Raw genomic sequence first — 14,781 nt, 5'->3', positions numbered from 1 at the left:
TATACTGTGTTCATAGACAGACAGCTGGGAACAGTATACTGTGTTCATAGACAGACAGCTGGGAACAGTATACTGTGTTCATAGACAGACAGCTGGGAACAGTATACTGTGTTCATAGACAGACAGACAGCTGGGAACAGCATACTCTGTTCATAGACAGACAGACAGCTGGGAACAGTATACTGTGTTCATAGACAGACAGCTGGGAACAGTATAATGTGTTCATAGACAGACAGACAGCTGGGAACAGTATACTGTGTTCATAGACAGACAGCTGGGAACAGTATACTCTGTTCATAGACAGACAGACAGCTGGGAACAGTATACTCTGTTCATAGACAGACAGCTGGGAACAGTATACTGTGTTCATAGACAGACAGACAGCTGGGAACAGTATACTCTGTTCATAGACAGACAGCTGGGAACAGTATACTGTGTTCATAGACAGACAGCTGGGAACAGTATACTGTGTTCATAGACAGACAGCTGGGAACAGTATACTCTGTTCATAGACAGACAGACAGCTGGGAACAGTATACTCTGTTCATAGACAGACAGACAGCTGGGAACAGTATACTGTGTTCATAGACAGACAGACAGCTGGGAACAGTATACTGTGTTCATAGACAGACAGCTGGGAACAATATACTCTGTTCATAGACAGACAGCTGGGAACAGTATACTGTGTTCATAGACAGACAGCTGGGAACAGTATACTCTGTTCATAGACAGACAGACAGCTGGGAACAGAATACTGTGTTCATAGACAGACAGCTGGGAACAGTATACTGTGTTCATAGACAGACAGACAGCTGGGAACAGTATACTCTGTTCATAGACAGACAGACAGCTGGGAACAGAATACTGTGTTCATAGACAGACAGCTGGGAACAGTATACTCTGTTCATAGACAGACAGACAGCTGGGAACAGAATACTGTGTTCATAGACAGACAGCTGGGAACAGTATACTGTGTTCATAGACAGACAGACAGCTGGGAACAGTATACTGTGTTCATAGACAGACAGCTGGGAACAGAATACTGTGTTCATAGACAGACAGCTGGGAACAGTATACTGTGTTCATAGACAGACAGACAGCTGGGAACAGTATACTGTGTTCATAGACAGACAGACAGCTGGGAACAGTATACTGTGTTCATAGACAGACAGCTGGGAACAGTATACTGTGTTCATAGACAGACAGCTGGGAACAGTATACTCTGTTCATAGACAGACAGACAGCTGGGAACAGTATACTGTGTTCATAGACAGACAGACAGCTGGGAACAGTATACTCTGTTCATAGACAGACAGCTGGGAACAGTATACTGTGTTCATAGACAGACAGACAGCTGGGAACAGTATACTCTGTTCATAGACAGACAGCTGGGAACAGTATACTGTGTTCATAGACAGACAGCTGGGAACAGAATACTGTGTTCATAGACAGACAGCTGGGAACAGTATACTGTGTTCATAGACAGACAGACAGCTGGGAACAGTATACTGTGTTCATAGACAGACAGACAGCTGGGAACAGTATACTGTGTTCATAGACAGACAGCTGGGAACAGTATACTGTGTTCATAGACAGACAGCTGGGAACAGTATACTGTGTTCATAGACAGACAGACAGCTGGGAACAGTATACTGTGTTCATAGACAGACAGCTGGGAACAGTATACTCTGTTCATAGACAGACAGACAGCTGGGAACAGTATACTGTGTTCATAGACAGACAGCTGGGAACAGTATACTGTGTTCATAGACAGACAGACAGCTGGGAACAGTATACTGTGTTCATAGACAGACAGCTTGGAACAGTATACTCTGTTCATAGACAGACAGACAGCTGGGAACAGAATACTGTGTTCATAGACAGACAGCTGGGAACAGTATACTGTGTTCATAGACAGACAGCTGGGAACAGTATAATGTGTTCATAGACAGACAGACAGCTGGGAGCAGTATACTGTGTTCATAGACAGACAGCTGGGAACAGTATAATGTGTTTATAGACAGACAGACAGCTGGGAACAGTATACTCTGTTCATAGACAGACAGCTGGGAACAGTATACTGTGTTCATAGACAGACAGACAGCTGGGAACAGTATAATGTGTTCATAGACAGACAGACAGCTGGGAACAGTATAATGTGTTCATAGACAGACAGACAGCTGGGAACAGTATACTGTGTTCATAGACAGACAGACAGCTGGGAACAGTATAATGTGTTCATAGACAGACAGACAGCTGGGAACAGTATACTGTGTTCATAGACAGACAGCTGGGAACAGTATAATGTGTTCATAGACAGACAGCTGGGAACAGTATACTGTGTTCATAGACAGACAGACAGCTGGGAACAGTATACTCTGTTCATAGACAGACAGCTGGGAACAGTATACTGTGTTCATAGACAGACAGCTGGGAACAGTATACTGTGTTCATAGACAGACAGCTGGGAACAGTATACTGTGTTCATAGACAGACAGACAGCTGGGAACAGTATAATGTGTTCATAGACAGACAGACAGCTGGGAACAGTATAATGTGTTCATAGACAGACAGACAGCTGGGAACAGTATACTGTGTTCATAGACAGACAGACAGCTGGGAACAGTATAATGTGTTCATAGACAGACAGACAGCTGGGAACAGTATACTGTGTTCATAGACAGACAGCTGGGAACAGTATAATGTGTTCATAGACAGACAGCTGGGAACAGTATACTGTGTTCATAGACAGACAGACAGCTGGAAACAGTATACTCTGTTCATAGACAGACAGCTGGGAACAGTATACTGTGTTCATAGACAGACAGCTGGGAACAGTATACTGTGTTCATAGACAGACAGACAGATGGGAACAGTATACTGTGTTCATAGACAGACAGCTGGGAACAGTATACTCTGTTCATAGACAGACAGCTGGGAACAGTATACTGTGTTCATAGACAGACAGACAGCTGGGAACAGTATACTGTGTTCATAGACAGACAGACAGCTGGGAACAGTATACTGTGTTCATAGACAGACAGACAGATGGAAACAGTATACTGTGTTCATAGACAGACAGCTGGGAACAGTATACTCTGTTCATAGACAGACAGCTGGGAACAGTATACTGTGTTCATAGACAGACAGACAGCTGGGAACAGTATAATGTGTTCATAGACAGACAGACAGCTGGGAACAGTATACTGTGTTCATAGACAGACAGCTGGGAACAGTATAATGTGTTCATAGACAGACAGCTGGGAACAGTATACTGTGTTCATAGACAGACAGACAGCTGGGAACAGTATACTCTGTTCATAGACAGACAGCTGGGAACAGTATACTGTGTTCATAGACAGACAGCTGGGAACAGTATACTGTGTTCATAGACAGACAGACAGATGGGAACAGTATACTGTGTTCATAGACAGACAGCTGGGAACAGTATACTCTGTTCATAGACAGACAGCTGGGAACAGTATACTGTGTTCATAGACAGACAGACAGCTGGGAACAGTATACTGTGTTCATAGACAGACAGACAGCTGGGAACAGTATACTGTGTTCATAGACAGACAGACAGATGGAAACAGTATACTGTGTTCATAGACAGACAGCTGGGAACAGTATACTCTGTTCATAGACAGACAGCTGGGAACAGTATACTGTGTTCATAGACAGACAGACAGCTGGGAACAGTATAATGTGTTCATAGACAGACAGACAGCTGGGAACAGTATACTGTGTTCATAGACAGACAGCTGGGAACAGTATAATGTGTTCATAGACAGACAGCTGGGAACAGTATACTGTGTTCATAGACAGACAGACAGCTGGGAACAGTATACTCTGTTCATAGACAGACAGCTGGGAACAGTATACTGTGTTCATAGACAGACAGCTGGGAACAGTATACTGTGTTCATAGACAGACAGACAGATGGGAACAGTATACTGTGTTCATAGACAGACAGCTGGGAACAGTATACTCTGTTCATAGACAGACAGCTGGGAACAGTATACTGTGTTCATAGACAGACAGACAGCTGGGAACAGTATACTGTGTTCATAGACAGACAGCTGGGAACAGCATACTCTGTTCACAGACAGAGTTTTGATGAAATCTATGGACAAAAAAATACCTCTATCTGATAATCACACTCTGCTATTTATTGCTGCCCAGAAGATATAACTAATGTGCATTGTGTACGAATAATGAAGCTCTGAGTAATAAACCTATTTGACACAGTTGGCTGGAAAGCCTCAATGCTTCAGGAAGTGTCACGACTTCTGCCGAAGTCGATGCCTCTCCTTGTTCGGCGGTCGACGTCGCCGGTCTTCTAGCCATCGCCGATCCATTTTTCATTTGTTTTGTCTCGTTTTCCCACACACCTGGTTCTCATTTCCCTCATTATGTGTTGTGTATTTAACCCTCTGTTTCCCCCATGTCTTTGTGTGGTATTGTTTATCTGTTCATGTACGTGCACGTTAGGCTGGTTGCGCTGGGTTATGTTCAACCCATATTTGTATTTTCCTGCTCGTTTGTGCCGTGTGCTTTTGGTTCGCCAAATAAAAGGCTCCGTTTTGCCACCAACTATCTGCTCTCCTGCGCCTGACTTCCTACAGCCCTTCACGCATACCTTGACAGGAAGCTTTGTTTCAACATCACTGCAGTGACCCCCAGCAGTTTGAGAGCTAGCACATCTGATTCATCTCGTCACGGCAGGTAGCCTAGAGTTAAGAGCATTGGGGCAGTAACTGAAAGGTCGCTGGTTTAAATCCCCGAGCTGACTAGATGACAAATCTTTTGATGTGCCCTTGAGCAATGCACTTAACCCTAGTTGCTATGGATCAGAGTGTCTGCTAAATGACTAAAATGTTACATTTAAACACGATAATAACACCTATGGAATGTTAACAATATATTATGGCTAACCAGAATGCAAAACAAATGTCAGGTTCTTCAAAATAATCTATAAAGAACCTTTGAGATTGACCTCCATAAAGGTTCTATAAAGAACCATAACAAAGGGATGTTTATAGAACTATCCTCCATAAAGGTTCTATAAAGAACCATAACAAAGGGATGTTTATAGAACTATCCTCCATAAAGGTTCTATAAAGAACCATAACAAAGGGATGTTTATAGAACTATCCTCCATAAAGGTTCTATAAAGAACCATAACAAAGGGATGTTTATAGAACTATCCTCCATAAAGGTTCTATAAAGAACCATAACAAAGGGATGTTTATAGAACTATCCTCCATAAAGGTTCTATAAAGAACCATAACAAAGGGATGTTTATAGAACTATCCTCCATAAAGGTTCTATAAAGAACCATAACAAAGGGATGTTTATAGAACTATCCTCCATAAAGGTTCTATAAAGAACCATAACAAAGGGATGTTTATAGCCACAAAAAGGGTTGTAACTTTAATTGTGTGATTGCAGTAATTACATTTATTGTGTAATTGCTGTATTCATTTTATTGTGTGATTGCTGTAATTACTTTTGTGTAACTGCTGTAATTACTTGTACTGTGTAATTGCTGTAAGTACTTTTATTGTCTAGAAGCTGATCCTTCATCAGTATTGTGAAATAATTATAATGTTAAGTAAAGATTTGAATGGAGAAAACTGATCTGAGAGCAGCGCTCCCTTTCTTTCCATCCTATCAGAATTGATACATGCTCCACCAGACGTGATACCTTGTAGTGCTGCTGATCCAGTTTCTACTGGTCTGACTGAGGATATGAACTCTGACCTGTCCACCAGACATGATAACTTGTAGTGCTGCTGATCCAGTTTCTACTGGTCTGACTGAGGATATGAACTCTGACCTGTTCACCAGATGTGATACCTTGTAGTGCTGCTGATCCAGTTTCTACTGGTCTGACTGAGGATATGAACTCTGACCTGTTCACCAGACGTGATACCTTGTTGTGCTGCTGATCCAGTTTCTACTGGTCTGACTGAGGATATGAACTCTGACCTGTTCACCAGACGTGATACCTTGTTGTGCTGCTGATCCAGTTTCTACTGGTCTGACTGAGGATATGAACTCTGACTGAGGTTATCAGTATCGACACATGCTCCAACGACGCACATAGCGACCATTCTCTGTTTTAGGAAACTCATGTTATTTCTTCGGCCATTGTAGGAAAGATACATCTTTAAAACACCTGTAAGCCTAAATGCCATCACTTTCAGGAAACCGTCCCCAGAGAGACTTACAGTAAAGTTGCCGTATATTAATTTGATAATCTATTGTGTCAGAAATGTTCCTGCACAGCAGAAAATGCAAAATGGTAGTGTATTTGAGGTTTAAAAAGGCTTCTAAAGTTTGTAATTTCCAGGTTAAAATGTCACACTTGATATTGAAAAAACACAAATGTGATAAAAATTGTGGAAATATTGGAAATAAACGTAATACATTCTGAAACAGTATTGTTGTCTCACCTCTTAGCTTTGGTCTCATGTTCCCCAGAGAGACTCATTTTAGAACACTGACCCCTAAACAGAGGGGTTGTTGGTTGTGGTTAACACAGTGACCCCTAAACAGAGATCCAGCATGTTGGTTGTGGTTAACACAGTGACAACTAAACAGAGATCCAGCATGTTGGTTGTGGTTAACACAGTGACAACTAAACAGAGATCCAGCATGTTGGTTGTGGTTAACACAGTGACAACTAAACAGAGATCCAGCATGTTGGTTGTGGTTAACACAGTGACCCCTAAACAGAGATCCAGCATGTTGGTTGTGGTCAACACAGTGACAACTAAACAGAGATCCAGCATGTTGGTTGTGGTTAACACAGTGACAACTAAACAGAGATCCAGCATGTTGGTTGTGGTTAACACAGTGACAACTAAACAGAGATCCAGCATGTTGGTTGTGGTTAACACAGTGACAACTAAACAGAGATCCAGCATGTTGGTTGTGGTTAACACAGTGACAACTAAACAGAGATCCAGCATGTTGGTTAACACAGTGACAACTAAACAGAGATCCAGCATGTTGGTTAACACAGTGACAACTAAACAGAGATCCAGCATGTTGGTTGTGGTTAACACAGTGACAACTAAACAGAGATCCAGCATGTTGGTTGTGGTTAACACAGTGACAACTAAACAGAGATCCAGCATGTTGGTAGTGGTTAACACAGTGACAACTAAACAGAGATCCAGCATGTTGGTTGTGGTTAACACAGTGACAACTAAACAGAGATCCAGCATGTTGGTTGTGGTTAACACAGTGACAACTAAACAGAGATCCAGCATGTTGGTTGTGGTTAACACAGTGACAACTAAACAGAGATCCAGCATGTTGGTTGTGGTTAACACAGTAACAACTAAACAGAGATCCAACATGTTGGTTGTGGTTAACACAGTGACAACTAAACAGAGATCCAGCATGTTGGTTGTGGTTAACACAGTGACAACTAAACAGAGATCCAGCATGTTGGTTGTGGTTAACACAGTGACAACTAAACAGAGATCCAGCATGTTGGTTGTGGTTAACACAGTGACAACTAAACAGAGATCCAGCATGTTGGTTGTGGTTAACACAGTGACAACTAAACAGAGATCCAGCATGTTGGTTAACACAGTGACAACTAAACAGAGATCCAGCATGTTGGTTAACACAGTGACAACTAAACAGAGATCCAGCATGTTGGTTGTGGTTAACACAGTGACAACTAAACAGAGATCCAGCATGTTGGTTGTGGTTAACACAGTGACAACTAAACAGAGATCCAGCATGTTGGTAGTGGTTAACACAGTGACAACTAAACAGAGATCCAGCATGTTGGTTGTGGTTAACACAGTGACAACTAAACAGAGATCCAGCATGTTGGTTGTGGTTAACACAGTGACAACTAAACAGAGATCCAGCATGTTGGTTGTGGTTAACACAGTGACAACTAAACAGAGATCCAGCATGTTGGTTGTGGTTAACACAGTAACAACTAAACAGAGATCCAACATGTTGGTTGTGGTTAACACAGTGACAACTAAACAGAGATCCAGCATGTTGGTTGTGGTTAACACAGTGACAACTAAACAGAGATCCAGCATGTTGGTTGTGGTTAACACAGTGACAACTAAACAGAGATCCAGCATGTTGGTTGTGGTTAACACAGTGACAACTAAACAGAGATCCAGCATGTTGGTTGTGGTTAACACAGTGACAACTAAACAGAGATCCAGCATGTTGGTTGTGGTTAACACAGTGACAACTAAACAGAGATCCAGCATGTTGGTTGTGATTAACACAGTGACAACTAAACAGAGATCCAGCATGTTGGTTGTGGTCAACACAGTGACAACTAAACAGAGATCCAGCATGTTGGTTGTGGTTAACACAGTGACAACTAAACAGAGATCCAGCATGTTGGTTGTGGTTAACACAGTGACAACTAAACAGAGATCCAGCATGTTGGTTGTGGTTTACACAGTGACAACTAAACAGAGATCCAGCATGTTGGTTGTGGTTAACACAGTGACAACTAAACAGAGATCCAGCATGTTGGTTGTGGTTAACACAGTGACAACTAAACAGAGATCTAACATGTTGGTTGTGGTTAACACAGTGACAACTAAACATTGATCTAACATGTTGGTTGTGGTTAACACAGTAACAACTAAACAGAGATCCAGCATGTTGGTTGTGGTTAACACAGTGACAACTAAACAGAGATCCAGCATGTTGGTTGTGGTTAACACAGTGACAACTAAACAGCGATCCAGCATGTTGGTTGTGGTTAACACAGTGACAACTAAACAGAGATCCAGCATGTTGGTTGTGGTCAACACAGTGACAACTAAACAGAGATCCAGCATGTTGGTTGTGGTTAACACAATGACAACTAAACATTGATCTAACATGTTGGTTGTGGTTAACACAGTGACAACTAAACAGAGATCCAGCATGTTGGTTGTGGTCAACACAGTGACAACTAAACAGAGATCCAGCATGTTGGTTGTGGTCAACACAGTGCAACTAAACAGAGATCCAGCATGTTGGTTGTGGTTAACACAGTGACAACTAAACAGAGATCCAGCATGTTGGTTGTGGTTAACACAGTGACAACTAAACAGAGATCCAGCATGTTGGTTGTGGTCAACACAGTGACAACTAAACAGAGATCCAGCATGTTGGTTGTGGTCAACACAGTGACAACTAAACAGAGATCCAGCATGTTGGTTGTGGTTAACACAGTGACAACTAAACAGAGATCCAGCATGTTGGTTGTGGTCAACACAGTGACAACTAAACAGAGATCCAGCATGTTGGTTGTGGTCAACACAGTGACAACTAAACAGAGATCCAGCATGTTGGTTGTGGTCAACACAGTGACAACTAAACAGAGATCCAGCATGTTGGTTGTGGTCAACACAGTGACAACTAAACAGAGATCCAGCATGTTGGTTGTGGTTAACACAGTGACAACTAAACAGAGATCCAGCATGTTGGTTGGGGTTAACACAGTGACAACTAAACAGAGATCCAGCATGTTGGTTGTGGTTAACACAGTGACAACTAAACAGCGATCCAGCATGTTGGTTGTGGTTAACACAATGACAACTAAACATTGATCTAACATGTTGGTTGTGGTTAACACAGTAACAACTAAACAGAGATCCAGCATGTTGGTTGTGGTTAACACAGTGACAACTAAACAGAGATCCAGCATGTTGGTTGTGGTTAACACAGTGACAACTAAACAGAGATCCAGCATGTTGGTTGTGGTTAACACAGTGACAACTAAACAGAGATCCAGCATGTTGGTTGTGGTTAACACAGTGACAACTAAACAGAGATCCAGCATGTTGGTTGTGGTCAACACAGTGACAACTAAACAGAGATCCAGCATGTTGGTTGTGGTCAACACAGTGACAACTAAACAGAGATCCAGCATGTTGGTTGTGGTCAACACAGTGACAACTAAACAGAGATCCAGCATGTTGGTTGTGGTCAACACAGTGACAACTAAACAGAGATCCAGCATGTTGGTTGTGGTTAACACAGTGACAACTAAACAGAGATCCAGCATGTTGGTTGTGGTTAACACAGTGACAACTAAACAGAGATCCAGCATGTTGGTTGTGGTCAACACAGTGACAACTAAACAGAGATCCAGCATGTTGGTTGTGGTCAACACAGTGACAACTAAACAGAGATCCAGCATGTTGGTTGTGGTCAACACAGTGACAACTAAACAGAGATCCAGCATGTTGGTTGTGGTCAACACAGTGACAACTAAACAGAGATCCAGCATGTTGGTTGTGGTTAACACAGTGACAACTAAACAGAGATCCAGCATGTTGGTTGTGGTCAACACAGTGACAACTAAACAGAGATCCAGCATGTTGGTTGTGGTCAACACAGTGCAACTAAACAGAGATCCAGCATGTTGGTTGTGGTTAACACAGTGACAACTAAACAGAGATCCAGCATGTTGGTTGTGGTTAACACAGTGACAACTAAACAGAGATCCAGCATGTTGGTTGTGGTTAACACAGTGACAACTAAACAGAGATCCAGCATGTTGGTTGTGGTTAACACAATGACAACTAAACAGAGATCCAGCATGTTGGTTGTGGTTAACACAGTGACAACTAAACAGAGATCCAGCATGTTGGTTGTGGTTAACACAGTGACAACTAAACAGAGATCTAACATGTTGGTTGTGGTTAACACAGTGACAACTAAACATTGATCTAACATGTTGGTTGTGGTTAACACAGTGACAACTAAACAGAGATCCAGCATGTTGGTTGTGGTTAACACAGTGACAACTAAACAGAGATCCAGCATGTTGGTTGTGGTTAACACAGTGACAACTAAACAGAGATCCAGCATGTTGGTTGTGGTCAACACAGTGACAACTAAACAGAGATCCAGCATATTGGTTGTGGTTAACACAGTAACAACTAAACAGAGATCCAGCATGTTGGTTGTGGTTAACACAGTGACAACTAAACAGAGATCCAGCATGTTGGTTGTGGTTAACACAGTAATTCTTTAATGTCAATTGTTCTCATGTATTCATTATCTCTTTGAGAAATAAAATATTTACTAACAGACATAGAAACTGTCAGGTGATTTAATGCATCACATGAACATGTAGTTGTGACATTTCATCTCTATGTTAACTGTCAATAATAATAATAATAAAATGTGTCACTGTTTGTCTCACACACACACACACACACACACACACACAGGGAGGGAATGTTGTGTTTGTTTAATATTGTTTAAGGACTATGAAAATGGACAAAAGGATTAGCCGATGGATTATGAAAACAACAAAAATAATGGGAGAAATGGGAGAAATGACTAGAGAGAGTGTTTTTTAACTCACTGACCATGACCCATGAGTTCTTCTTACCTTTGTTCAGTAGAAAAGTCTCCCTCTCTAAACGCTATAGGTTGCAGCATAGACCGGTCACTCTTCATGGACACACAGCTGGGTACAGGGGAGGCTGGTCTCTCCTGCTTGATTGGGCTTCAACACAACAGAGACAAACATCACATCTCTCATCTACTCTGAGCTCAGATGGGGAAACATAAGAAGAGGTTCATTCCAAAACGCTATATATCCATTTTCAGAAATGTTCTTTAATTAGCTTTTATTGTTTAAAGAAATTATGAAAGAGATTGGTGTGTTTTTTCACTATCTATGTCACGTCCTGACCAGCAGAGGGTGTTGTGTAGTTTTGTAGTTTTGGTTAGGACGTGGCAGAGTATGTCTGTGTATGTGTGTTCTGGGTGTTGTATTTCTATGTGGGTCTGTATGGCTCCCGATCAGGGACAGCTGGTGATCGTTGTTCCTGATTGGGAGTCATATAATTAGGAGTATGTTTGTCACTTGGGTTTGTGGGTGGTTGTGCTGACACTGCTAGTCTTTTGGGATGTACGTAGCATGTTATTAGTCATTCTGTTTATTGTTTTTTCCCCGTGGATACTTTGCTCTTATATATTAAAAAGATGAGTATCTACATTTCACTTACTGCAGTTTGGTCTCTTCAACATGGCTGTAATTATGACAGAACCACCCACCACAACAAGACCAAGCAGCGGAAAAGGGAGCAGGACGCTGAATATATGGACTATTCTGAGGAAATAGACTTCGACATGGACACTTGTGAGAAATGGACTTGGGAACAGATTCTGGCCGGAGAGGGCCCGTGGCGAAAGGCTGGTGAGGACCGGGAACGCTACCGGGGTACATGACTGGCGAGGAAGCCGGAGATGCACCCCCAATAATTTTTTTTGGGGGGGCACACGGGTAGTTTGGCTAGGCCTAGGAAGAGCCATAAGCCAGCTACCCGTGAGTACATGGAGGAGCGTATGGAGTGGAGGGCGCCGTGTTTCGCTGAGGTGCGCACTCTCTCGCCCATACGCACGCACAGTCCGGTGCGCGCCATTCCAGCCCCTCGCAGATGCCGTGCTAGAGTGGGCATCCAGCCTGGTAGGAGGATGCCTGCGCAGCGCGTCTGGTCGCCGGTACGCCTCCTAGGACCAGGCTACCCTACTCCCGCTCTATGCACGGCAACCATCAGGCCCCTGCACAGCCCAGTTCGCCCTGTACCAGCACCCCGCTCGTACAGGGCTGTTAGTTCCATCCTGCCAGGATGGGTTGTGCAGGTGGTGCGGTCACGGCCACCTGTGCGCCTCCATGGCCCAGTCTATCCGGTTCCTGCCTCTCGTGCTATCTCAGAAGTGAGTTCCTCCAGTCTGGCACGACCAGTACCAGCAACCCGGACCAAGCTTCCCATGAGTTGGCCTAGTCCTATTCAGCCTGTTCCCGCTCCTCGCACTAGCCCTAGGGTGCGTGTCTTCAGCCTGGTACCACCTCTACCAGCCCCACGCACCAGGCTTCCAGTGCGTCGGCCCAGCCTCAAGAGCCCGGCACCAGTGTGCAGTCCAGAGTATCCGGCACCAGTGTGCAGTCCAGAGTATCCGGCACCAGTGTGCAGTCCAGAGTATCCGGCACCAGTGTGCAGTCCAGAGTATCCGGCACCAGTGTGCAGTCCAGAGTATCCGGCACCAGTGTCTAGTCCGGAACCGAGGGAGACTGCCTGCGACCCGGAACCGAGGGAGACTGCCTGCGACCCGGAACCGAGGGAGTCTGCCTGCGACCCGGAACCGAGGGAGTCTGCCTGCGACCCGGAACCGAGGGAGTCTGCCTGCGACCCGGAACCGAGGGAGTCTGCCTGCGACCCGGAACTGAAGGAGTCTACCTGCGACTCAGAACTGAATGTGACTAACTGTGTATTGAATGAGTCTGCCTACAGCGTGGAAATGAAGGAACCTGCCCACGATCCACAACGGATTGAGCCTGTCTACAACCCGGACCCCAATGAGTCTGCCTACAACCTGGAGGGCAGGAGGCCGGAACCAGAGCCACCTCCAGGATAGTTGGGGAGGGAGGGTGTAGCACAGTGCCGTTGTTGACGGCAGCCACCCTCCCTTCCCTCCCTTATTGTTTAGGGGGTATTTGTATTTGTTTTTCTTGTGGTTTTGGGGGATTTTGTGGTTTCTTTTTTTAGGTGCATTCGGGGTAGGCACCTTTAGGGGGGGTACTGTCACGTCCTGACCAGCAGAGGGTGTTGTGTAGTTTTGGTCAGGACGTGGCAGAGTATGTCTGTATGTGTGTTCTGGGTGTTGTATTTCTATGTGGGTCTGTGTGGCTCCCGAACAGGGACAGCTGGTGATCATTGTTCCTGATTGGGAGTCATATAATTAGGAGTATGTTTGTCACTTGGGTTTGTGGGTGGTTGTGCTAACACCGCTAGTCTTTTGTTTGTATGTAGCCTGTTAGCCTGTAGTTAGTAGTTATTGTTTTTCCTGTGGATGCTTTGCTCGTATATATTAAAAAGATGAGTATCCACATTCCGTCTGCAGTTTGGTCCATTCAACACAGCAACAACCGTTACTAATATGCTGCTGTAAATAGGCATACTAGGTTATTGTACTTCATCAGCCAGTTAGCTTCAACAGGACACATGTCCTACCATCAGCCAGTAAGCTTCAACAGGACACATGTCCTACCATCAGCCAGTAAGCTTCAACAGGACACATGTCCTACCATCAGCCAGTAAGCTTCAACAGGACACATGTCCTACCATCAGCCAGTTAGCTTTAACAGGACACATGTCCTACCATCAGCCAGTTTACTTCAACAGGACACATGTCCTACCATCAGCCAGTAAGGTTCAACAGGACACATGTCCTACCATCAGCCAGTTAGCTTTAACAGGACACATGTCCTACCATCAGCCAGTTTACTTCAACAGGACACATGTCCTACCATCAGCCAGTAAGCTTCAACAGGACACATGTCCTACCATCAGCCAGTAAGCTTCAACAGGACACATGTCCTACCATCAGCCAGTTAGCTTCAACAGGACACATGTCCTACCATCAGCCAGTTAGCTTCAACAGGGCACATGTCCTACCATCAGCCAGTTAGCTTCAACAGGACACATGTCCTACCATTTGAAATGATGGTGTGAGGAACACTTCCCTGCTGAAATATATGGGTTGGTCAACAGTACATTCCACTCTGTATCAGATTTTCATTGATACACCGTTAACTGATTTAAAGTTAAACATAAAAACGAGTGATAGGTTACTGTTAGATAGTGATAGGCTCCTGTTAGATAGTGATAGGCTCCTGTTAGATAGTGATAGGCTACTGCTAGATAGTGATAGGCTACTGCTAGATAGTGATAGGCTCCTGTTAGATAGTGATAGGCTACTGCTAGA

At 43.9% G+C, this 14,781-nt stretch overlaps 1 protein-coding gene across 3 annotated transcripts in view; it reads right to left on the bottom strand.

The window, feature by feature from the left end:
* LOC123732620 (NLR family CARD domain-containing protein 3) overlaps positions 1 to 14,781 on the bottom strand; it is a 37,724-nt gene that overhangs the window by 18,928 nt on the left and 4,015 nt on the right. For 2 of the 3 annotated variants that reach the window (XM_082971091.1, XM_082971093.1), the window contains exons 2-3: positions 11,399 to 11,515; positions 6,462 to 6,515 (exon numbers count right to left, since the gene is read on the bottom strand). In XM_082971091.1, coding sequence (XP_082827217.1) covers positions 6,462 to 6,515; positions 11,399 to 11,515 — 171 coding nt within the window. The remainder of the gene's footprint in view (positions 1 to 6,461; positions 6,516 to 11,398; positions 11,516 to 14,781) is intronic. The other variant, XM_082971092.1, reaches the window with a different exon arrangement.

Source organism: Salmo salar, unplaced genomic scaffold, assembly GCF_965601325.2.
Source record: "Salmo salar unplaced genomic scaffold, fSalSal1 ptg000171l, whole genome shotgun sequence".
Lineage (NCBI taxonomy): Eukaryota > Metazoa > Chordata > Actinopteri > Salmoniformes > Salmonidae > Salmo > Salmo salar.
The sequence above is the reverse complement of the archived record's forward strand: the minus strand, read 5'-3'. Positions and strand labels throughout refer to the sequence as shown.